The sequence below is a fragment of the Pseudochaenichthys georgianus genome, chromosome 14 (genome assembly GCF_902827115.2).
Source record: "Pseudochaenichthys georgianus chromosome 14, fPseGeo1.2, whole genome shotgun sequence".
Lineage (NCBI taxonomy): Eukaryota > Metazoa > Chordata > Actinopteri > Perciformes > Channichthyidae > Pseudochaenichthys > Pseudochaenichthys georgianus.
In genome coordinates, this window is record NC_047516.1 from 23140233 (window position 1) to 23165418 (window position 25186).

Here is a 25186-nt window from a genome sequence, read left to right on the forward strand (position 1 = left end):
CACTGGATAGGACATTTGTCCGGAGATATATCTGTCTGCATACAAATTGAGTTATCTCCAAATTATTTCAGACACAACAACGGTATGAGAACTCATTTGCCAACACCTTTCTTAGAGGCATCTTTGGACAGACTCTTGAATACCTTCTCCTCCTCAGAGTGCGAGATAGTACCAAAAGCTTTAAGACTGTGAATGCTCCTGCAGGAGAAAGCCAGTTTAGGTCATTAAGTACTGTAGCTACCGTCCTACTTCAATTATACCTTTTTGGGGGCAAAGTTTGAACAGAACTGAGGGACAGTCATTATCTGTAAACAATATTATCTGTGGGAAGTTCCAATCTGGTCTGAGGGTAAATTAGAGCAGCTAAGTCATGTGTTGTTTTTTCTGACCTTTCGGACATATCTGACACAATACACGCCATTTTAATTGATTGCCTCAAGTTATGGGTTGTCTCTAGTGTGGTTTGAAGCTGATCTGCTTTCCTTCACCAGTAGGAACGAGATAAAAAGTCAAGAAATGCCTGCCGGTTTGACTCAAAGCAATAAAGCACAAGATGTATCTATTGATTCTGTTAAGACTATTATTGTGTGCTAGCCTGACACACACACACACACACACACACACACACACACACACACACACACACACACACACACACACACACACACACACACACACACACACACACACACACACACACACACACACACACACCCCTGTTTTGTTGCCCTAAAGCGACCTACGACCCATGTTAGTTAGCACTTATCTTTCTTATCACTGCAATGAATAACGACACAGATAATACCTTCCTCCACAACAGAAACAAAAAGAAACTATTGTCTGCCTGAAACAGAGTCCATGTTTGATCTTTCCCTGCATTTATTTCTGTTACAAAGGCTGTTTCTGTCTGTTTATGAGGCGAGGAATTCATTCACATTTCCTTGCCATGACAGCTGTGAGCTATCTTTTCCAAATACATTCATCCCCGAACTGAATGAATTCAAATCATTCAGTTCGGGGATGAATGTTCAAGATGAAAGTTCAAGACCTGAAGCTGCTGTAAACCGTGTACTCAAGATCATTGAGAAAGGCCCTAATATGCTTTTGGGGGTTTTCCCTTTCCTCTGGTGTGTTATGTACTGCAGGTTTCTGTGCATGTTGGTCTTGCTTTGACTCCTTTGTTTACTTCTGTATAGTGACATAACTATATTACACATTGTACGTGATAGGCTAAGGGGCGGGACATCTCTAAGCAGAACATGAGCAGATTGACATGAGTGATTCTCTGTTCGTCTTGAGATAGAGTTGGAAATTCAATAATGATTTGGAATATCAGGTAAATGAGAATCTTACCTCTGTTCAAAACCAAAAACACTTAGCTATATCTATTTCACGTCATCCTCAAAACGTTCAGGGTCATTCTGATTACCCTACACATGCGACCTGTTTCTCCCCAAGCCTCTCCACATGTCTGCATACGCACCAAATGTGTCAGACTTCACCCGTTCACACCAGTTTTAGAATTCTGCGTGAGGAGAAAAACGTCATCTGTCAGCGAGGTGTTTTTCCACCGCTCGTCACTACTGGGAATATTCTGTCTGCTCGTGTTAGCGCCAAACGAAAACTCTATTTTAAATTCAAAACTCACCTATTTACCATTCAGCATCTCCACAGTTGTCTCTATTTATAAGATGTGGTTTCTCTCCTGAGGGCCATGAGATCTCAAACTGTCGACCAGCTCTACAAAAACTCGAAATCTTACCAAGTATCAGAATATGTCTTTACACCATACGACATAATAACTTCAGAAGTACCTTGTTTTCAGACAATGCATCATCTTGCTAAGTCCAAACATCCTATTTTGAGTTGTATCTCAGATTAAATTTATATTTTTTCACATATTTATCAGAAAATCACCAAATAACATCAGAAAACACAAAACCTTATTGTAACAACATTTCCTGATTCTGGTCAAATATAGCTCAAAATGAGTTCTCCCAGATAATTACAAGATCTGGTTTATCTAAATATCCCATCTTATTTCAAAGAAATCTTACCAGGCAAATGTTCTCTTGTTCTATTGGCCGATGTCTGTACCTATTTAAAGTGAAAACAGCTTGTTTTAATGATTTGTTCAACTTGTTTTTGGAGCAGCATTTTTTCCAGTGAGTGCCCTTGCTTCCTTCGTCTTTCCTCGACCTTCCCTCCTCCTCCTCCTCCTCCTCCTCCTCCTCCTCCTCCTCCTCCTCCTCCTCCTCCTCCTCCTCCTCCTCCTCCTCCTCCTCCTCCTCCTCCTCCATCCTGTTTCTGATCATCCCTGGTCATGTCCTACCTCTCACCTCTTCTTTCTTCACTCATGTCATCACTAGCTTTTTATTAGCAACCCCCCACTTTAAATGTTCTTTTATTCTTTATTATTCACCTAATTTTATATTGTTTTATTGATTTTATAGGTTGTAATCTATTTCTGTTGTACCTATACGTTCACTTGCATCGATTGCAATTGTCTTGTGTCTTACCTGTCAGAGAGAAACCATTATTTATTTTATTTGAATTATCATACCTTTGACCTCCTTGTGTCTATCAACCTGATCAAATGTTATATTTACCTCCTTGTACCTTTAAAGTTCTTAACAAATAATCTGAGGGGAATTTCTTGTTGTTTGTTTTTAACTTGTGATGTGTCATTTTGTAAAGCACTTTGAGCTGCATGTGTTGTATCAATCAATCAATGTTTATTTATATAGCCCAATATCACACATGTTACATTTCTCTCAGTGGTCTTCACAGTGTGTACAGAATATCAGTATGACAATACGACCCCCTCTGTCCTTAGACCCTCTGTCCTTAGACCCTCTGTCCTTAGACCCTCACATCGTACAAGGAAAAACTTCCGGAGAAAACCCACAGTTTAAAGGGAACATGGGAGAAACCTCAGGGAGAGCAACAGAGGAGGGATCCCTCTCCCAGGACGGACAGACAGCTGCCGTGTGTAAAGTGCTGTATAAATAAAGCTTTATTATTATTGTTATCATCATGTCTTGTGTCCCTCTCTCTGCTCTACGCCTCCACTGGCTTGATGCTGCCATGACGTTGATTTCTGCTGCCTCCAATTACCGCTGTGAGTCAGAAAGCGCTGGGCGACGCTTCAAAACAAACCGAGGTCCCGTCCTTAAAGCTACCCCCCCTCTCTCCTCTCCTCTGCGAGAGAGAGAATTGTGGGTGACTCATATCTCCCCTCTTGTCCCGAAGCACAGGCACAGATACACGAGATCCCTCAGCAAAAACACTTTTCAAAACAACGACCAAAATGTGGTTCAGTGTGGTGTTGTTGTTTTGTTTACCTTTGTAGGGTGCTTGAATACCTTCTAATAGAATAGAGTTTGGATTCTGTCAGTGTGTAAAATCTGGTTTAAATACATGTAATTATTTATTATCAGTATTATCATTTGGATTATTATTAATATTATTATTGACGAACACTTAGTCTGTGTTGTGATTTATAATGATTACTTTTCACTTCTGCTGGAAGACGTCCAAAGAGAGAAGCTGGACCTGAAGCATCAGCAGCTCACCCTGTTGTTATTGTTGTTATTGTGGAGAAATAAGAGCCACAAACACAAGTATTCAGAATTCTTATTTTACTATAAATACAAAAATCACCAAAACACTTACTTATGATTAAGTTATGATTAATCCTACTTAGGTCTCATATCAGCCACTATAATACATCGTTATTTTTAGAGAAATTGCTGACATCAATGTTAAATGAGTATCCATGCAGATTGTTATTCGAGCTGCATTAATTAGGATGTGTTGTTGTTGCTGGTGAAGGTTCGATAGTTGTTGTGTTAGTTTAGTCCAGTGACTCCCAACCTGTGGGTCGAGCCCCCTCTAAAGGTCGGGACATGATTAATGAGGTGAAAACAACATATCATGAACCTTTAAAGTTATCTGTAAACCGTTTGATAATCTGACCTCTTTAGGGTTTACGCTTTTAACTTATTTGAACTATGTAACAAGAATAAAGAGGAGATGTTGTGCTCGTTTTCAGGTTCATATGTAGTGTCTCTCCTGGGACATGTCTCCTTGCTTTAATGTTCAAAAAGCTGTTCTCATACTGCCTGTGCTGGAGAACCTCTTTTCACCCTCTGTCTGAAACCAGAGCCCAGTCTGCTCTGTTGTGATTGGTCAATAGCTTAGAGATGTCCCGCCCCTTAACCTATATCACGTACAATGGGTTGGAGCGCTAGCCAATAGAAGCGCAAGTATTACATATGTAACGGTGCGGGACAGACCATTTAAAAGCACACAAACCTATAACACACGACAGGAAAGGGAAACCCTAAAAGCATAATAGGGTCTCTTAAAGGGGAAATCACCACTACATTTGTTTCATTATCTGGACCCTGAGTCTGTAAATACGTGTTCATTCATTCATTGGACTCTTCACGCTTGACCTACATTGGTGTAATACATTGCTGTGAATAAAAACAAATGGTCGCTCTAAAGCTTAAAGGTTAGACCCTCTGATTAAAGTCATCTCTAGTGTATAGAGACGAATTACTCTATTTAATGTTCTGTTTCATCAGTTTCTGCCCCTTTTGCCCTCTGACATTTCATCTGACATTATAGTGGTTTATCTCCTCCGAGAAAATAAGTTCATTATGAAGTTCGGCCATGCAAATTTGTCAAAGACTTTTCCCGCGACCCCTGTGACTCCGTGAACTGTGGCTGGTATTAAGATTTGGGAAATGAAACTCATTCATGCCAGCTAAGAGGTTTATATCCGCGCTGAACTGAACCCTAATGTAATCCCATATATGCAAAGCTCCTGAGGCTCATCCTCTCACCTCTTTTTACTTCCGTCTTGGTCCCTCTGCCTCCAGTCCAGACGGCTCTTACGATACAGCAGGTTCATGTCGCTGCGGGGGCGCTCCTCCTCGCAGCCAATCACAGCGCAGTGCAGCCGCTTGCTTCGCCTCTCTATGTCACGCAGGAAATGCTCGACTGCCACATCCTGGGCAGAGCCCGAGCTCATGGTATAGAAGAAGACCCGCGAGAGGGGAAAGTATGTCAGAGGCAGCCTCCGCCAACTCACCTAAACAAGAAGAAACAAGGGCAACGTTTCAGCTCATTAATCATGTACACAAACATGTTGAACAGCTTCCCAACCTACTTGCAAGTTGACACGTTTGACAGTGATTACTTTGTGATGTGGCGACGCACATTGAACCCCGAAGAATCAAACCCAAATTACTGGGCAGAACTTTAGGGGAGTCCTTGCTTCTCATTCTCACCGTGTCATTTCGAACAACGCTGCCCATTACTCCGACTGGCAGCCTTCAGAGACACGGTGATGCATGATGAAGGAGTTTCAGTTGTGTTTACCCCAAACCTCTAGTGTATCACAAGAAGAACTATTTATACTTTCCTTATCCAGTTATGAATATTTGAGTAAGCATGGTAACTCAGCTGCGGAGCGTCCCTGGCTGCGGGCCCCGGGATGGCCTAGCTCAGCCTGTCTGTATCCACACAGTAATGTGGTTTGTCATATGTAGCGCAGGCACAGCTTCCGACTCACGCTGCCCATGAGAAGCTTGTTGTGGGGCAGATATCTGAGGACCAATGTTTTTATACTGGAGAATATGAATGTGCAACTCAATTGGCTGAGGAAAGCACAGCTGTCAGCTGATGCATGTTCCCAGTGTTTTTCCGTCCCAAATAGCAACAGTTTGCCGGGTTTCTTATACTGGTGTACAGTGGAGCATTATCTTCAGTGCTTCATCCGTTTGCTTTGAGTTACCGCAGTGTTGGTGTTCGAACTGAAGCAGTCACTTTATATGAGATGCATTAAAGCAACATTATGTTTTTTTATCTTAGAATAACTATAGCTTCAGAATCACTTTGATGCTACACAGACTTGTGAAAGGGGGAACGGTGTCTCTGTCAGTTGTGCCCCAGGCCCCTTTGTTTCTCCACTACTCGGGGGAGCGGGATGTAGGATGCAATCTCCTGGGGAAAGTGTGTAAGGCTTGACGGCACTGAGTTGTTGTTGGTTTATTTGATGGAGAACATTGTTTGGTTTTCCCTCTCGTGTCCTCTGGCTGCTCTGCCTCGACTTCCTGATGGACAGAAAGCTTTAGTTGTTGCTACACCGCTAACTAAAGCTCACTGGAGGTAGCTTTGCTCTTAGTTTGAAATGTGGAAACCACTTCATCAGCAGGCTATCTTAAAATTGACCGAATGACACACTTCGATTTCCGGTCTCGAGATCTCATATGTTCTGTGAAACACTATAAAACAAAATTATGTAATCTGCTTTAGACATTTTCAATTTTTGCATTTCCCAACATGTTACAATGAAGCTTCATTTGCATCCAGTTTAACTTAACTTATTATATTATATTTGTATTTACTTGGACTATTTGATCTGTTTTATTGTGTTGCACTGTTGAAGGAGCCTGCGACCTAAGCTGTCCATTGTCATAACACTGTATGTACAAATGACAATAAAAGCTTTGACTCTTGAATAAGCTCTGGATTTTGCTTTTATACCCTTTGACTAAAGATGCAAGCATCAGGAAAAAGGCCATGACAGTAACATTTTCCAGCAGTTTAATATCTGTTTTCATTCTGCACACATTCAGGACCACTTAAACAACACCTAGCATCTACTTCACCACGTCCTTATTGTTAGGAAAAAAGCTCAACCATCTTCCCTGTAAAGAGAATAATTGGCAGCATCAGGCTCCGTCACCTGGTCCAGGCAACATGTGGAGATGTGTATCTGTGTGTGATGCTTTAGTCACGGCCCAGTGTGTCATCCAGTGTGTCAGCGTGCGACTGCTATTCTTGTAAACCTCAACCCTCACCACAACCTCGACCGATGCTGCTGCCATGCTTGCTGACTCGATGTTAATCAGGTTAGGGAACGGCGACTGTGGGTTGGGCTTTTGTTCACTTTGATTTGGGTTTTTGGAGATCTGGCAGCACTGCAATTGCCGCATTATGAGCTGAGGGTTGGTGTGCAATTAGCTTAAAGAACCAGAATATATTCATCTTACATCTGCAGGCATGTTCATAATCAAACTGCAAGCATTTTACAGATTGACACAAGAAGTAGAATCAGGTAGGTTGACACGTATGAGGGATTTGACTTGGTGTCGTGGTGCTATTTTACGAAAACTATAATAACATTAAGAAATATTAAAAGAAAAAATAGATATATAGTCAAATATAGCACTATTTACGTAGAAATAGAATGGAATAAAATAAAGAAAACAGATAGTGTACATTGTGTGCATTACTGTTATGCATAGAGTCTATGGTGTGGCTGAGGTAACGTGTCAGTGGGGGGGCCGCAGTTCACTCTTCAATAGGTTGGCTGTGATCAATTCCCTCGAGTCACTTTAAATCCAAAATAAATCCAGAGCGTTTAGAAAGTTGTTTCAGGAGCATCTGTAGGGTCAGGAGGCGCTTGGATTCCTCACATTAGACCCAGGAGGCAGATGGAGCCATGATTCATTTCTCCAGATCTGCATGCAACGCTGCAGACTCCTCACTCGGGCTCATAAGCAAACAGATCACACTAACACACTGAGAGCCATACATGCTAAACACACACGTGGCCACAGGCTGTGATGCGGTAATTGCAAATGCTGCTGATTTGAGTGTGGGTTAAGGATGACGGAGAATTCAGATCATCATCGACAGAAGATTTAGAAATGCTAATTTGGGTGGAAGAAAGGGCAGAATTTAAATTATGCTGTTTAAGATTTGTTTTGCTTTTACTGCATCTTCTGTCTTTAGTCGTCTTTCACTGCCTCTGAGTTTCACACTTCAGGAACGCTCTGCCCTCCAGCCTCCTCTCAGAAACACTCCAGAGGTGGGAAGTAGTGGAGTACAAATACTTCCTTACTGTACTTAAGTACATTTTTCTGGTATCAGTAATTTACTCCACTACTTATTTTTATGACGACGTTTTACTTTTACTTCTTACATGTTGAACACAAATACCTGTACTTTCTACTTCTTACATGTTGAACACAAATACCTGTACTTTCTACTTCTCACATGTTGAACACAAATACCTGTACTTTCTACTTCTTACATGTTGAACTCAAATACCTGTACTTTCTACTTCTTACATGTTGAACTCAAATACCTGTACTTTCTACTTCTCACATGTTGAACACAAATACCTGTACTTTCTACTTCTTACATGTTGAACTCAAATACCTGTACTTTCTACTTCTTACATGTTGAACTCAAATACCTGTACTTTCTACTTCTTACATGTTGAACTCAAATACCTGTACTTTCTACTTCGTACATGTTGAACCCAAATACCTGTACTTTCTACTTCTTACATGTTGAACACAAATACCTGTACTTTCTACTTCTTACATGTTGAACACAAATACCTGTACTTTCTACTTCTCACATGTTGAACACAAATACCTGTACTTTCTACTTCTTACATGTTGAACTCAAATACCTGTACTTTCTACTTCTTACATGTTGAACTCAAATACCTGTACTTTCTACTTCTTACATGTTGAACTCAAATACCTGTACTTTCTACTTCTCACATGTTGAACACAAATACCTGTACTTTCTACTTCGTACATGTTGAACCCAAATACCTGTACTTTCTACTTCTTACATGTTGAACACAAATACCTGTACTTTCTACTTCTTACATGTTGAACTCAAATACCTGTACTTTCTACTTCTTACATGTTGAACACAAATACCTGTACTTTCTACTTCTTACATGTTGAACTCAAATACCTGTACTTTCTACTTCTTACATGTTGAACTCAAATACCTGTACTTTCTACTTCTTACATGTTGAACACAAATACCTGTACTTTCTACTTCTTACACTTTGAACTCAAATACCTGTACTTTCTACTTCTTACATGTTGAACACAAATACCTGTACTTTCTACTTCTTACACTTTGAACACAAATACCTGTACTCTCTACTTCTTACATGTTGAACACAAATACCTGTACTTTCTACTTCTTACACTTTGAACTCAAATACCTGTACTTTCTACTTCTTACATGTTGAACACAAATACCTGTATTTTCTACTTCTCTCATTTTCCAAACAGCTGGTTCCTTTAGTCTGAATGTGTGTTTGTGGTGTGATCGTTATTGCGAGTCATTGCGTGCCTATTGATTTGAACACGATCCGTGTATCCATCACTTCCTGGTCTCCTCTAAAGAAGAGGGACCAATGGAAACGTTGTCATGTTGCCGTTGTTCAGCATGGAAACATTCATTAGCTAACAATGACATTAGTGTTCTATTAATATAAAAGGAGGTCAGGTACTCTTTAAAACAGCTGCTAGTTATGGGTACTTTTTACTGAAGTACACTTCAAAGCCTCTTTACTTTAACTTGAGGAAAGAAGTGTAGTCAGTACTTCCACTTTTACCAGAGTATTTTTAAACACCAGCATCTGTACTTCTACCTGAGTAAAGGATGTGAGTACTTGTGCCTCTCTGAGAGTCACACACACAGCGCTGGCCTGGCACTGACAGAGGGGGCAATGCTTTCATGAAACACATTTGCATTTCATTACTTTGGGGTATATCATCTCTTTGTTATTTGCAGACATACACAAGATGCCAACCTGCCTCTTTTTTGGATTACAGAAAAAAGCATTCATGATATATTTGCCTTTGCAAAGCTGAAGTAATTAGATTGAAAGGGCCGATAGTTCAGAACATCTTGTTTATTACAGACTTGATCTTCTCCTATGTACACGCCCTTCTGGGATGTTTGTGTTTTCATCCCTCCAAGGCTGAATTATATTGCAAGCTAGCACAATTGAACTTTGTAACTTGACAATAAACAGCTGCATCAGAGCTGGGGGAATCGGCTCTCGAAACACATTGAATGTAAAGATTGTGTTGATATTAAATTAAAATTGAGTAAATCAGTTAAGAGACCCACATTTTGTATTAAAACTAAAATAGTGGAGGCTCTTTGCGGTCCATTTCACCTCTGGACCTTTGCATGTGTACATACGAGAGGGTTGAGGCCCAACAACTTGTGCAAAACTCCTGACAGAAAGTAAAGTCGGGAAACATCACAAGGACTTTCCATGTGCAAATACTTTTAAGTCTAATTTTATCAATAATGTATGATCTGTAGATTTTAAAGAAGACATATTAAGCACATTTTCAGGTTCATATCTGTATGTAGTGTCTCTACTGTGACATGTCTCCATGCTTTAATGTTCAAAAAGCTCTTTATTTTTCTCATACTGCCTGTGCTGTGATTGGTTAGCTGGTCGGCTCTGTTGTGCTTGGTCAACAGCTTAGAGATGTCCCACCCCTTAGCCTATCACGTACAATGTGTTAGAGCACTAGCTAATAGTAGCGTGAGGGTTACATCGAGATGTAATTATGTAACAGAAGTAAACAAAGGAGTCCAATGGAGGCGTTGGGGGATGTCAATAAGAGAGAACTTTAGGATGTTAGCCTTTGCAGACCATTTACATGGAAAAAATAAGCACAATAGGGCCTCTTTAAAACACAAGATACAGTTCACTGGGTTTATTCGGTATGATTCACCAGACACTCTGCTGCAGTTGAACCGGAGAAACAAACAGGGAAGAGAGATGAGGAGAGAGGAAGCAAGAGAGGAAGCAGGAGAAGAAGAAGAATGACCAGCAGCAGCAGCAGCAGCAGCAGCAGGAGGAGGAGAGATGGAGGCAGGAGGGGGGCCTGATGAAAAATGGGGGATGCCAATAAGTAGAGAGTCACTGAGGGATCAACCGAGCTGCAGATACATATTATTAGGCGGAAAAAACATAGAAAGCGTGAGACTGGAGTCTGATGGAGGAGAATATCGAGGACGGGAAGGTGAGTGTGGAGAGGACAGTAAAAAGAACAGTGAAAGGCAGCCAGACTACTCGAATGGGGGAGGGAGGTGAAATCAAGCCTCTCACACTATAGTCGCTGTGTGTGGTCTCCTAGCAACACTGTCAGCCATGCATCTCTTCTTCTCCAGCCGCTGAATATGCAACAAAGAGAAGAAGAAGAAGAAGAAGAAGAAGAAGAAGAAGAAGAAGAAGAAGAAGAAGAAGAAGAAGAAGAAGAAGAAGAAGAAGAAGAAGAAGAAGAAGAAGAAGAAGAAGAAGAAGAAGACTTCATGCGTGACGATCCCGGGGTTACACTTCACTGCAGCTTTATATACCTGAGATCAATACGTATCCGTCTTCGAACAGCAAACTCCCTTGAAATGTTTAAATGCAAATTAAAAACCTATCTTTGGGTTAACTTTATATTCTCACTGATATCATTGTCCATGTTTTACTGTATTGTTTCTGTTTTGCTTTTATTTAAGAGTTGTATTTTAAAGTGCACCTATCATGCTATTTTAAGGCATAATTATGGGTCTCAGATATATAAAAAATTAAAAATATATAAAAACACGTCTACTGTATGATGTGTTTTTCTCAAAATACAAACAGATCCTGCATTTTAGACATCCCTCATATCCCTCTATTTCAGCCCTGTTAGAGAAACGCGGATGTTGGGTCCTTAGCTTGAAGAAGAAAAAAAGAGGAGGCGGAGCTAATGCCTGATCAGAATTCTACCGGAGTACTGGGAGTACGGCAAAGTACTTGGTGTGAAAGCAACTCTTGTTAATTAATAAAGAACATATTTCTGATACATATTACACAGTATTTAAAGTGGACCTATCATGCTATATTTGAAACATATATTGTAGGGCCATACCTATATAAAACATAATTTCGCTCTATTTGCTCTTTTCCAGCCCTGTTTTTGCAAGGGCTGATTCTGCTTTTGTGGCAGAATACAGCGCCACCTACAGGCCTGGCATATGTACTACAGCGTCTCCAGCGCTTTCGAGCGGTCTCTCATTCCCCTGATAGGTGGAGAGTTGCCCATATAGGCGGAGCACCCCTTTTCTGACGTCAGACAAATTCAAATAATAATCAGATCCGTTGCAGCCCCGTTTTTAGAGATTTGGGTATGGAGGAAAAGAGAGAGGGTTGTGTTTTCTGACACTTGGTGAGTTCCCTGACACACCGGGGACACATATTCATGTATAAAAGACGTACAAGAGTGCATTTTGCATGATAGGTCCCCTTTAAGACTTTGTAAATCTATTCTTCTTCTATTCTAAAATGATGATGTCTTTAATGAACAAGGACCACGTGTTATGCTCCTTTTATCCCAAGAGTAAAAATTGTGTATCCTTTTCACAAATTCACAAAAATAGGAAGATAAAATGAAAAACATCTTGCCGTAGACCAGGGGTGTCAAACTCAAGGCCCGGGGGCCAAATACAGCCTGCGACTTCATTTTATGCGGCCCTCAAGAGCTTGCAAAGATTGGAATACATTTATTATACGGTTACATGCCACTTTACAGAAGCACATTGCCCATATACTACATGTCCCACAATGCATCTCATTTTGTGACATCCGCACTGAAGGGACTTACAATTGGTTGCAATTATTTTCCCCAGACTTCTGCTTTCAGACTAGTTAATTATGAAGTCATTATACCCTCTCCGATAATAGTCAAATACAGAGGCAATAATGTAATATAATACATAATTTTATATATGTATATTTATATAGCTACAACCGGCCCTTTGAATGCAACCATAATGCTGATGTGGCCCGCCATGAAATTGAGTTTGACCCCCCTGCCGTAGACCTTTGTTAATTAATACAAATTGATTTCAGATGCTGATACACAATATTAAAGCCTTCTTCTTCTGTGTAACTCCATTTTGCCTCTCTGGACATCACAAAGTCTGTTCCACAACATGAAATCTGACTAATACAATCAAAGGAACAACATGACATCTTTTATTATTGCCTTTTTAATGCTTTCAATGTTAATTTTCCACCTCGGTGTCAGTTAAATCCGACCTCTTACTTCAGCTCTGGATATGAGGAGCCGGTTATTAAGCATGAAAATCAGGTAAAGGTATTTCGCAGCAGAACAATTCATCACCTGTCACTGAGGGGAAGAGTGTAAAATAGATATTAACGGGGCCTGGAGGATGGAGTAAGGAGTCTGGAATACTAAAACAGGAGCACCATGACATTAAACAGGTTTCCTTTCAAATACAAAATTGCTTCTGATCCCTTATCTACAACCAGGCCTGGGGAGTAACAGATTACTGACCACAGGGTTAAGTAATCAGGATACAGGATAATCCGTTAACTATTATAACAGAATACATTTTTAAACTAACCATAATCATACGGCACGCTCTTCAAATACAATGTTTGATTTTAATGTCAGCACCATGCTCTAAAGCAGTGCCTTTTCATTGATAATGATTTGGGCTGTATAAATCATTGACCTCAACTTAACAAAACACACTTGTTGTCACGGTCTGTCTGTGTTGTGTTTTGTCTGTCTCTGGTTTCCTGTTTTATTTTGAAAAGTGTTTCCCCCCCCCCCTGTCTTGTCTGTTGATTCCTGTCTCTGTGTTTGCCCTGTCTGATTTCTGATTGTGTTCACCTGGTGCCTCTGTGTTTTCTCCTCCGTCCTCACCTGTGTCTCGTTTGTGTGATTAGTCTTGTGTGCATTGAAGTTCTGGTTTTTCTGTCTGTCATTGTTGGATTGTTGTTTGTCTCGACTGGGTTCACTGGGAAGAGTTCTGTTGTTGTATTTAGCCTTGAAATAAAGTTTTTTTTCTGTTTAAATCTGCGTTTGGGTCCTGCCTGCTTCACTCAACCCTGACACTTTTATCACAACGTAATACCTCCCACTGGTAAGATACGTGTTTGAGAGTCTGAAAGACACACAGGATGTTCCTCTGACAGCTCTATCTTACGTGCAAACTTAAGAAACATGTCAGCCTTCAAACTAAAATCCTTGGACATTTTCGCTCTCTGCCTGTTGCAGAAACACTTTGAAGCAACATCCACTACTTCATAAAATCCAACACTAGGAGAAAAATTAATCCAAGCCTCCCTTCTTGCAACAAAATGCTAAAAAGTGCTGAACAATTCAACCAGACAGATGCTGATCCAGTCCAGGCAGCACAGCTATCTGAGCTAACAGCTACAAGTTAACAGCTACAAGCTAACCGCTAACTAGCTCACAGTAGCAACAGTTAGCTTTGTGGTTACATGTCCCGGGTCAGGATCAGGATTACAAAAAAGTGAATGGTATTCCCTACACTTACAATAAAACTAGACATAATCAGATAACTTTCCAATTTAAACAAAAATGGGGATTATTAGCAGGATTGCAATGTTACACTACATTTTAAATAAAGATAAATATTGGTAGGCTATAGATGTACCGCCTGAATTGGTTTTTATTCAAGCTACTTTTATTCTGCTTTAGTTTAAATATCTATTTAAATCTTCCTTCTCTCCGTCTTACACACTTAAGCAAAACACATCTCGTTGATATTTTCTTTTACAGGTAACTAGTAACCCTCCCAGCAGATATTCTTGCAGCATAATTCACATGTACTTTAAAAGTGTGCCTGTGGTAAGAACAACAAGTCTAATTTCATCATTGTGCATCAGTCAAAAAGAGGTCACTGTCTTCACATTATACACTATTCCCTCAACCTCCTTCATGTACTGAACATTTTACAATATTGCAGTGAAACGCATGCAGCTGATGGGAATGGACAGGAGGAGGAAGAGGAGGAGGAGGAGGAAGATGTAGAGGCTGATGTATGACTCCAGGCCAGAGGTGAAAGGCACGTGAGAGGCATACAGGAATTTTGCTGATTAATCTTTTTCTCATTTGATCTCTTCCTGATGTTTTCAACCTGACATAATACAACCGAATAACCTCAGTATTTTAAGGGTATGCTCACGTGGAATAAATAAATTCTTAACGACTCCTTACATCATTATTTTCGGGGTCAAACTACCCAAATACTTTCGCTTAAATATACATGGCACTACAGACACTTTGCACTCTTTGAAAAGTGTTGTTCAACCCGAGTGACCGCTTAATTTTTAATGGACTGCAACCAAAAATACCTCAGAAAAAAAGCTTTCCCTGCTCCCCGTAGGCCGGCAGGAAACGCCTGGAGCCACAACAAAGTCACGGAGACGCTCAGCTTTTGTCAGAGCTTTGCACCTTTCCTGCCGACAAATACATATTCCACTGATGGCGTGTGAGTGCATCAGTGAAACTCCTTATGTGCTTATGTGTTTCATTGTTGTTGTATAAGCTAAATATGCTGAATGAAAGGCAGGTTTTCCTATAAATAAAATCATTTTTGATTCTAAATATCTTGGTTTCTTCTTTTCTAAGAACATAAACACATAAAACACTTAAGTTAAAAAAAACATCTTATTGATCCACAAGTAACTGAAAGTAATCATTAATTGTACATTTGATACTCAGATTAGGTCACTGATCACATTTTACCATCCAAACCCTGACAATGTGGGAATCACAAGCATTTCAAAATGTGAACACAAGTGTTACCAAGTTAATACAAAAAGGTAAAATAACGCAGCTGTGTGGTTAAAAACGAGTTGGTCAGTGAATGACCTCTGCTTCTTGTTTCCTTCTTCCTTGTCTTCATCATCTTCTGCACCGTCTGCAGTAACCAAGGTGACCTTCTGCACTTACACACATGAACAACGCTGACAGATCCACAAAGCCTCAAACAACACTTGTTGTTTCTCTGTCACACAGGTTTTTTGAGGAAGTATCATATTGCAGACAAAAAGAAGTAGCATGTGGCGAGAAAGATAAACGGAAGAAGTTAAAGAGGACATTTTCCGTGATATGTCTCCATGCTTTGTTCAAAAAGCTCTTTATTTCTCTCATGCTGCCTGTGCTGCAGCACCTCGAGAGTGTTACATATTGATCTCACTATGCTACAGAAGTAAACAAAGGAGTCCAATGGAGGCGTTGGGGGATGCCAATAAGAGGGACATTTGGGATTTTAGCCTTTGCAGACCATTGACATGCACAAACACCGATATTACACACTACAGGAAAAGGGAAAACCCCAGAAAGCATAAAAGGGCCATTTCAGGATTGAAATCAGATATAAAGCTCTGCAGCCCGTCACTAGACTTGGTGTGACGAAAGAGTGCAAAATCACACATTTTTCTGATGTCAAGACAATCTGCTTCTCTGTGACTTTATTCAGCGTTATACATAAGAACACTCTTGTCCATTCTACGTCTAAAGGGGTGGGGAAAGAGGGAGATCTCGTCTTATACAAAGAAAAAGTCTATTTTGGCTGCTTGGAAACCCGACTGGGAGGTGAAGCGCTGCAGGGAAGCAGAGAGGGAACTGAAAAAAACCCGAAGAGCTCCACTCTGCAGCTGCACACGCGCCACTGAGCAGCATCCCTCGTAACCAGGATCTGACTTATTTTAGATGTGGATTACCCGGAAATATTACCTGCCTGCCTGTTAGTTTGAAGTCTTCCTCGAGAATTGCTTTTAAAGGAAATGCTCATAATAAAAATATCCAGCATGTCTGTCAAATCAAATTGAGGGTGGAACATTAAATATTTTCCACAGTACTTGATGTTCTTTTCTCCTGAGGTAGTGAGAAATATCATGTCTGCTATAACTTCTCTAATCAACGCTGAAGCACTTTGATGATCCATAGCAGCCAGGCTTTACTACACGTCTTTCCCAACTCATTCACAGATTTGATACAGCAGCTAAAAACATCTTAGCCCTCAGCGCTTCCGGGTGTCCAACAAGACAAACCTCATAAAGTATTCAGCAACAATTAATCAAAGCCCACTAGCCCAAAGCAAAACAGTAATCAGCTGAACATCAATGTTAACTAGACACATGATTTGCCTCACAGCAGCTTGCAGTGGGCATGACTCCCATCTCAAAACAGCTGGTGCCTTTTAAACTGCCTTGTTTTAAGTTAAAGGTTAAAGAATTTAAGAAAGTTAATGTGAAGATGACAAATCTGTGTCTCTTAAAGGCAGGAATTGTAGTCTTTTTTTTAACTACATGACTTAGTTGAATTCTGATTGGTCAATTTGGACACTCCACAGATCTGTTAATGTTGGCTATCAGACCGCTGCTAAGTGCTAAGGAGGATCAAGGGACTATGTGCAGTCATATCAATCCCCAGAAAGAGGTCCAGGTTAATTTAGCGTCAGCTGTTGACAACAAACATCAGAAAACACTATTGTATACTTTTTTTATATTCATTTTTATACTTGTGGAGAGCACGAAACGTTTGATATATGATGGCTAAGATAAGAAAATAAAAAGCGCAAGAGAAGGAAAGAGGTTAAACGACAGAGAGCTGGACGTTAGAGGAATCAACAGAAGAAGACAGACAGGAAGTAAACACTAACTGGGCTCTGCAGTGTTTAAAGACTGGTTAATGGAAGAGAACATCTGGAAGAAAGCCCACATCATAGCACTGCTGAAACCTGGGACAGAACCATCCGCTCCCAAGAACTTAAGACCAATCTCACTTTTGAGCCACACCTACAAACTCTTTGAACGTCTGATCCTCAACAGAATTAGTGCCTTTGTTGACGAACACCTCATCCCTGAACAAGCAGGTTTCTGCCCTGGCAAGTCGACAACTAGCCAAGTACTCAACCTCACCCAGTACATCGAAGACGGATATGAGGAAGGGATGGTAACTGGTGCGGTGTTTGTCGACCTCTCAGCTGCCTATGACACAGTCAACCATAGACGTCTCCTCGGTAAGATCCTGGAGACCACAAGAGACACCCGCCTGACAGAGCTGATTGAAAGCATGCTTGAAAATAGGCACTTCTTCGTTGAGCTAGGAGGAAAGAAAAGCAGGTGGCGAAGACTCAGGAATGGCCTCCCACAGGGAAGTGTGCTTGCACCACTTCTCTTTAACATCTACACCAACGACCAACCAAAAAGTGTAGACACCCGCCGCTTCATCGATGCAGACGATCTTAAGCCACTGATTTCAAAACTGTGGAAGACAGACTCTCTAACGCTCTGGCAGAGACTCTCCCGCCCTCAATGCTAGCTGCCGCATTATCACAGGCTGCCTGAAATGAACACCGACAGACCGTCTGCACATCCTGGCAGGCATAGCCCCACCAGAGATACGACGAAATGCAGCAAGCAAGAAAGAGCGCCAACAACAGTCGACTGACCAAAGACATCCTCTCTCTGGCCATGTGCCAAAAGCCACCTTAAATCCTGAAGAGCGTCCCACCCCTCGGAACACCGAGCATAAGCAGTGAAAGAGTCACTCGGTGGGAAGAAAGACTTGACGACCTCCCATCAGCAACAACAATGGAGCTAAAGGCGAGCGAGGCACTGCCCCCTGGAGCAGACACCAACTACGCAGTGTGGACATGCCTAAACAGAATAAGATCTGGTGTTGGACGTGCAGAAGCCACTCTCGCCAAATGGGGATAGCTAAATGACGGGGACGTTGTGTGTGACTGCGGCATTGAACCACAAACCATGCAACATCTCCTGATATGCCCCCTGCTGGAGCAACCCTGCACAACATCGGACTTGGCAGAGTTTAATGAGAAGGGACAGAAATGTGTTCAGCTGTGGCTGAACCAGAGATGAGGACTCGAGTCGCACTTAAGTCGCGCACACAGAGACTTCAGACTTGACTTGGACTCGTGACCAAAAGACTTCAGACTCGACTTGGACTCGTGTGTTGGGACTCGTGAACAATCATTGTGTTTTCTATTTTTGGCGTATTAAAGGTGGGGTAGGTACATTTGAGAGAAACCGGCTCGAGATCGGAGAAAATCTGCTAGAGGCTGCTACTTCCTTTAGAGCCCGCCTCCTCCAACACACACGAACGCGCACATGACCAATGAGGGCACGAGATCAGTTTGTGCCCAGATGGAAGGCTGACAGGCAGGTAGGCCATCCAGTTATTTTAGCCGGGCTCATTACGCAGACGTGCGCGCCTCTGTTACTACCTCGTAGTAACACAATAGCGACCGGCGGCACACCTGCGGCTGTACGGCTTGTAATTAGGTTCAACTACAAACACTTCGAACAAAACGCCGGCGGCACCAACAAAAGGAGCGCACACTGCAAAGTCTGCAATATCAAAATCAAGGATGCTGGCGCAACAACGTCGGATTTCATCAGGCACTTGAAAACTCACCCGGAGAGGTCAGTCACATTAACGCATATGGACGGTTAGCAAACATGTTTAGCTCAGCATCAGCTACGTAATGTTAACTTAGCTTGCTGCTAGCTTTGTAACTGAATATTTGAAAAGATTAGTGAATTGCTTGTCACACTTGTTTGAGTTGAGTGGCGTTGACATCCAACTCTTGACATGACATAAAAAAGGTCGGTAACGTTAATCATTACCCGCTTTTAAGTACTTTTAACAGTTTCCCTGCGGGGGATTAATAAAGTATTTGTGATAGTGATTTCTGATTCTGAAGTGTTTTGCTTATAAGTTGTTTGCATTTAGCTAAAGTGTGATGTTTTTCCTCATATTGCATTGCAATAGCCTGTTTAAAGTGATCATATAACAAACAACTAATCAGTACTGATACTGTATGCTAATAGATATAGGAGTGATAATAACACAGTAAATGCTTTGAATTTCTTAGATATAGCTGTGCAGTATTCCTAACAGACTGGATAGCAGCAGACAATAGAAGGCTTATTACAACCAGAAGAGACATGAGACTTTTATTTTTTTAGAGACTTGAGACTTGACTTGGACTCGTGACCAAAGACTTGAGACTTGACTTGGACTTGCAAAAAAAGACTTGTGAACATCTCTGGGCTGAACCACATCTAACCAAGCCCTGTGACTGACTGCCTTGTGGACACGATAAGAAGAAGAATGGAAGAGAAAATGCGATCAGACTTTGACAGTTACAGAAAATCTCGATCTATGCTACCGCCATTTTAAGTTACGTTGCTGTCGCTGCAGTTCCAGCTGTCGAAACAAACCATTTATTTCTTAGCTGAAGCAATACGATACATTTAAATCAATATTGTGAGTCTGGTCGTTGGTTAATTTAGTATTTAACTGTGTACCTAGAGGGATAGTGTGCCGCAAGACGGTTATTAATGAAAAGAGAGCAACAACATATTGATCAGGATCCAGACGTGAAGCATGCCTTAAATATACAACCTGGTTACAGAGGTGACTATATTATATAACCTTTACACAAGTAGACAAACTAAAATAAACTGTCTCCAACGATCAGAATGGTCCCAATAAAGTGTTATAATAAACCTGCTGCGTTCCTTCTGATTGAAACGTGCGCCGCAAGTGGTCTTCCAGCATTTTAATCATCCTACTCCGTGTGCTCAAAATCCACCGGTAAGCGAGTCATAGCGCAGGTTGCACAAGAGAAGAACACACACACATGCCCACACACACTCTCCCACTCATTCATCTCCTTACATACACATCATGTCTCTCATGGCCCGGTTGTTGGCGCCCCGCAGTGATCACAAGCATGCCAGTAACTCAGAACAAGAGATGTTGTAAAGGCATTTTGTTTGACAAAATAAAGAGCTTGTGTGACAAAAACTCTGAAGGTATGTTTCTTTTTTCAAATAGTGAATATGATCCCCTCAGATTCTGTTAAAGAGCTGTTGAAAATCAGAAAGTCAGACATGTCTAAGAGCATTTTGAGCGTCTGCGAAGCAGGTGAAGTGGTGAATGCCGGTTTGCTCCATGGCCTCACAGGTGATTGGCAGGTTTTCAGCTCCGGGTCTCACTTGAGCAATTCTTATTCCCGTCGTTCCCGCTGCTCACTGCTCTGACAGTGATGAAATGAAAAGGCGCTAACTGGGGCAAATGGCAGGTGATGGAAGATTACACACTGCAGGGCGTCTGGCTCGGACGGTGTGTTCTTATATGTGGTAAAAAAAGAGTAAGAAAGAATATCACTGGCTTTAAAAGGAGCACTGCTATGCTTGTTGGAGGTTTTTTATTTCCTGTAGTGTGTTATTTAAGTTTGTGTGCATGTAAATGGTCTGCAAAGGCTTCAATCCTAACGTGTTCTCTCCCACACACTGCCTGAAACGCCTCCATTGGCTTATTTGGTTTACTCCTGTTCAAAAACGCCCACACTACTATTGGCTAGTGCTCCATCACATTGAACATGATAGGCTAAGGGGCGGGACATCTCTAAGCGGTTAACCAATCACAACAGAGCCGGCCAGCTAACCAATCAGAGCAGACTGGGCTCTGGTTTCAGACAGAGGGTGAAAAGAGGTGCTGCAGCACAGGCAGTATGAGAAAATAAAGAGCTTTTTGAACATTAAAGCATGGAGACATGTCCCAGAAAAGACACTACATACAATTCTGAAACCAGAGAATGAGCAGAATATGTCCTCTTTAAAATATTTGCTAAACAAAAAATGGCCTTAATTAAAAAACATCTTTGTATTTGCAATCAGTGAGAAACAAATCTTACTTTGATTTGGTGTTTCTGCCGCCATCAAGCCAATCAGCTGGGATCCTTTTGAGGACACATGAAGATTGCTTTGACATTTACAACACGTACTCACCCTGTGCTCACATTTGCATTTCAGGAGTCGTTGTGTTCCCTCACCTTTTTCACACACGGCTGCTGAACCCTGAGTTTTTTTTGCTGTTGGCCTTTACGAATGCCACAGACAATAAATTACCGCTGTGAGATTCTTCTACAATCACAGCCCCGCATCAGTTTCAGATAGCACATGTGAGGAGAACGATGTTTGTGGGACATACATATGTGATGGTGGGAATACACCGCTGCCAGAAAAAACACATGCCACCACATGAATTAGTGAACATTAGTCAAGGTCTTTTGAAGGTCGTAAGCATGATTGCAGCACGTTAATGAGAACAGGGACAGACTCCAAACCACTTTGGACCACTTAAGCAGCCTGAAACATGTTTAATTCAAAATATATCTACAATATTCTCCACCATTACTGGTTTTAGATGCTGAAATGACTTTGCTTAGGGCTCCTCGGAGATAAATGAATGTAAACATTGCTCTCTATCCCACAGACATGCATGTTCATCCATGTGGAAGAAGCTGCGTAGATACAGATGAATAGGGGGTGATTAACATGACCTCAGAGCCAACAAGAGAGGAGTAACTGTTGGTTCCTGACTTTATTTATTTTGCATGGTACCTTACAAATGGAAGGTTTAATGAGAAGAAAACAGAGGGGGAAATGAACCAAGATGAGTTGCCCCAAGGAAATCATTAGCACACATCATTACTCTTGACTAAACACCGCAATGAAGACTGGATGCAGAAAGACGCTTAGGCTGTAACCAAACAGCGAGCATTGCAATTGGACATATACATCCCAGACATCCTCCGATTGGAAAAAGGACATGTATGTACGAATGCCCTTTGAAAGTGTGTAGCCAAAAACATCCATCACACATGGAAGCTGCACAGGGAGTTTTCCAAATAAAGCATTCAGAAAAAAGCAGCCATTTGTAGATAAAAAGGGTGCAGTGAATGTCTTTCAATTAAAGGGGACATATAATGCTCATTGTTAGGTTCATATTAGCCTCTACTGCGACCTGTCTTCATGCTTTGATGTTCAAAAAGCGCGTTATTACTGTTTGCAGACCATTAAAATGCACCGACACCTATATTTCACACTACAGGAACGAGTAAACAACAACAAGCATAATAGGGCCTCTTTGAAATGGAGAAATTCATTTGGACATCCTCCGATCAGATGAAGGACACACATGTGTGACCTTTGAAAGTGTGTGCTCACAAACATCCAGCAAGGTGGCTGCAGAGTGAGTTTTCCAAATACATCACCAAGAAGACGGCGACCCTTTGTAGAGGTACGGGTGCAGGAGAGGTCTTTCCATTTAAACCCTGCATCCGGCGAATTGCAGCGTAACAACAAGAACCCAACAACATCCAAAAGAGAGCAGGCAATCTGTTTGCCTTTATGATATTCAGAGAGGAGTTGAGATTGGGAGACACAGCTGAATAAAGTCTTCTGGGACTCAATGTTGTTCCCCTCCTGTTCCCGGGCAGCCTATGAGCTAAAAGCCCAGAGGGACAGACGGCAAACGGGGATAACATCGGACCAATGTTGGGAGGGTTACTATGAAAATGTAATCCTAGTTATATAGTTACCTTTTCAAAGTATCAAAATGTGACAGTAATGTAACCTGATTACTTTCCATTACGTATGCGTTACATCGATATCAAATGCAATGCAATAAAAGATGCTGTTTTGGTTTATCTCATGAATTAAAAGTGCACATTAGTGCTATTTAATAAATCAGGTGTTTAACGGCTGCATTTTTTTTTAAAAAGGTAATAAAAATGAAGAATCAAAGTAGCCTAAATGAAAACCAAAAAGCAGGCAGTACGTCTTGCTAATAATATGTTGATCTTTATTTTAAAAATGTATTATAACATTGTTATCCTGCTGGTAATATGCATTTTTTAGAACTGTAACGGTCATTTGTTTACAATTGGTTTTGTTTAAGCACTTTGAATTGCCGTGTGCTGAAAGGTGCCTTAAATAAACTTGCCTTACGTACTTTCTAAAGTCACTGTAGGGACACAGTTACCTTTTGTGTATGTTTACTATGTAACCCTGTTGTATGTATACTGTAACTCAATACTGTGTCTATCTCAAGTGAATAAAGTTTGATCCAAAAGAAACCAATCGTGTCTTATGTTAATGGTTACATATTCATTGTGTGGCTTAATGAGGAATTCATGTTGATACAGCTCCAATACAAAGGAGGTCGTTTTTAAATCAATTCGACCTACATTAGTGGCACAAGATGAAAGGGGCCTCCAACCGTTTGCATGGTTTCTCAGTCTGTGAATAAAGATGTCTTTCTGAGAAGCTTTGTCCAGTCTGAGGAAATAAACGTGGATGATGTCACACCGTTGTCCCCTACGTTATCTAAGCGTAAAATTCATAACATAAAGTCTTTGTTATAACCTGGGAAGTTACCAGAAAGAGAGAATCTATTAAGAGACCCCATTATGCTTTTTGAGGTTTTCCCTTTCCTGTAATCAGAGTCAGAAACAGGTTTATCACCAGGTGGGTTGACACGGACGAGGAATTTGACTTGGTCTCGTGGTGTATGCATAAAAGTCAAATGAAAATAAAAAAAACAGATAGAGAACTATTATAAGAAAACTATAATAACATTTAAAAAAAATTACAAAAATAGTAAAATAAAATATAGCAGTGTCGACAATGCAATAGAATGGAATAAAATATGCAGTAATAATACAACAAAAAACAGATATTGTGTACATTGTGTGCATTGTGTGCATTAATGCAATGAATAGACTGTAGTGTATAGGTTTTTGTGCATGTCAATGGTCTGCAAAGGCTTCTTCCAGAACATGGTGATATCACCAAGTAACACTTGCGCTAGGGCTGCTCGATTATGGCAAAAATCATAATCTCGATTATTTGGGTCAATAATTGAAATCACGATTATTAAAAACGATTATCCATTTACTTTGAAAACTTCCATTTGTTGAACAAAAAAATGTGAACAGTGTGTTATTAACAGTTAATTACCCTGAACTTTATGTATAATTCAACTGAAAAACCAATAAAAAAATATTGGTTTTTAATTAAATAAAGAATCGTTTTATTTCGATTATGTTGTTTTCATAATCGCTGCAAGCCAAAATCGTAATTGCGATTAAAATATGATTAATTGAGCAGCCCTAACTTACGCTCTTACTGGCTAGCGCTCCAACACATTGTACGTGATAGGCTAAGGGGCGGGACATCTCTAAGCGGTTGACCAATCACAAAAGAGCTAGCCAGCTAACCAATCAGAGCAGACTGGGCTCTGCAGACAGAGGGTGAAAAGAGATTATGCAGCACAGGGAGTATGAAAAAAATAAAGAGCTTTTTGAACATTAAAGCATGTAATCATGGAAACATATCGAAGCACAAAATATGACTAAAAATAAGCATAATATCTCCTTTTTAATTCCTTCTCTTTGTGTTTCTCGCCACATGCTACTTCTTTTTGCTGCAGTCACATTAGGGGCACAACATACATCTTATCCATCTTATCTTAAAAAATTAAAAAAAGGGCGGTGCTGGCGAAGTCGATAGGGACTTGACTTGGTAACTGGAAGGTCACCAGTTGAAGTCCCGGCAAGACAAAGTACCGAGGTGTCCCTGAGCAAGGCACCGTTCCCCACACTGCACCCCGGGCGGCGTTCAAAATGG

The 25186-nt window shown here is 40.9% G+C and overlaps 1 protein-coding gene across 1 annotated transcript in view; it reads right to left on the reverse strand.

Annotated features, from left to right (window-relative positions):
* The window catches only part of LOC117458003 (neuronal tyrosine-phosphorylated phosphoinositide-3-kinase adapter 1), a 47234-nt gene that overhangs the window by 17502 nt on the left and 4546 nt on the right, over positions 1–25186 (reverse strand). Inside the window, exon 2 of the mRNA XM_034098240.2 lies at positions 4854–5101. Coding sequence (XP_033954131.1) covers positions 4854–5041 — 188 coding nt within the window. The 5' untranslated portion in view covers positions 5042–5101. The remainder of the gene's footprint in view (positions 1–4853; positions 5102–25186) is intronic.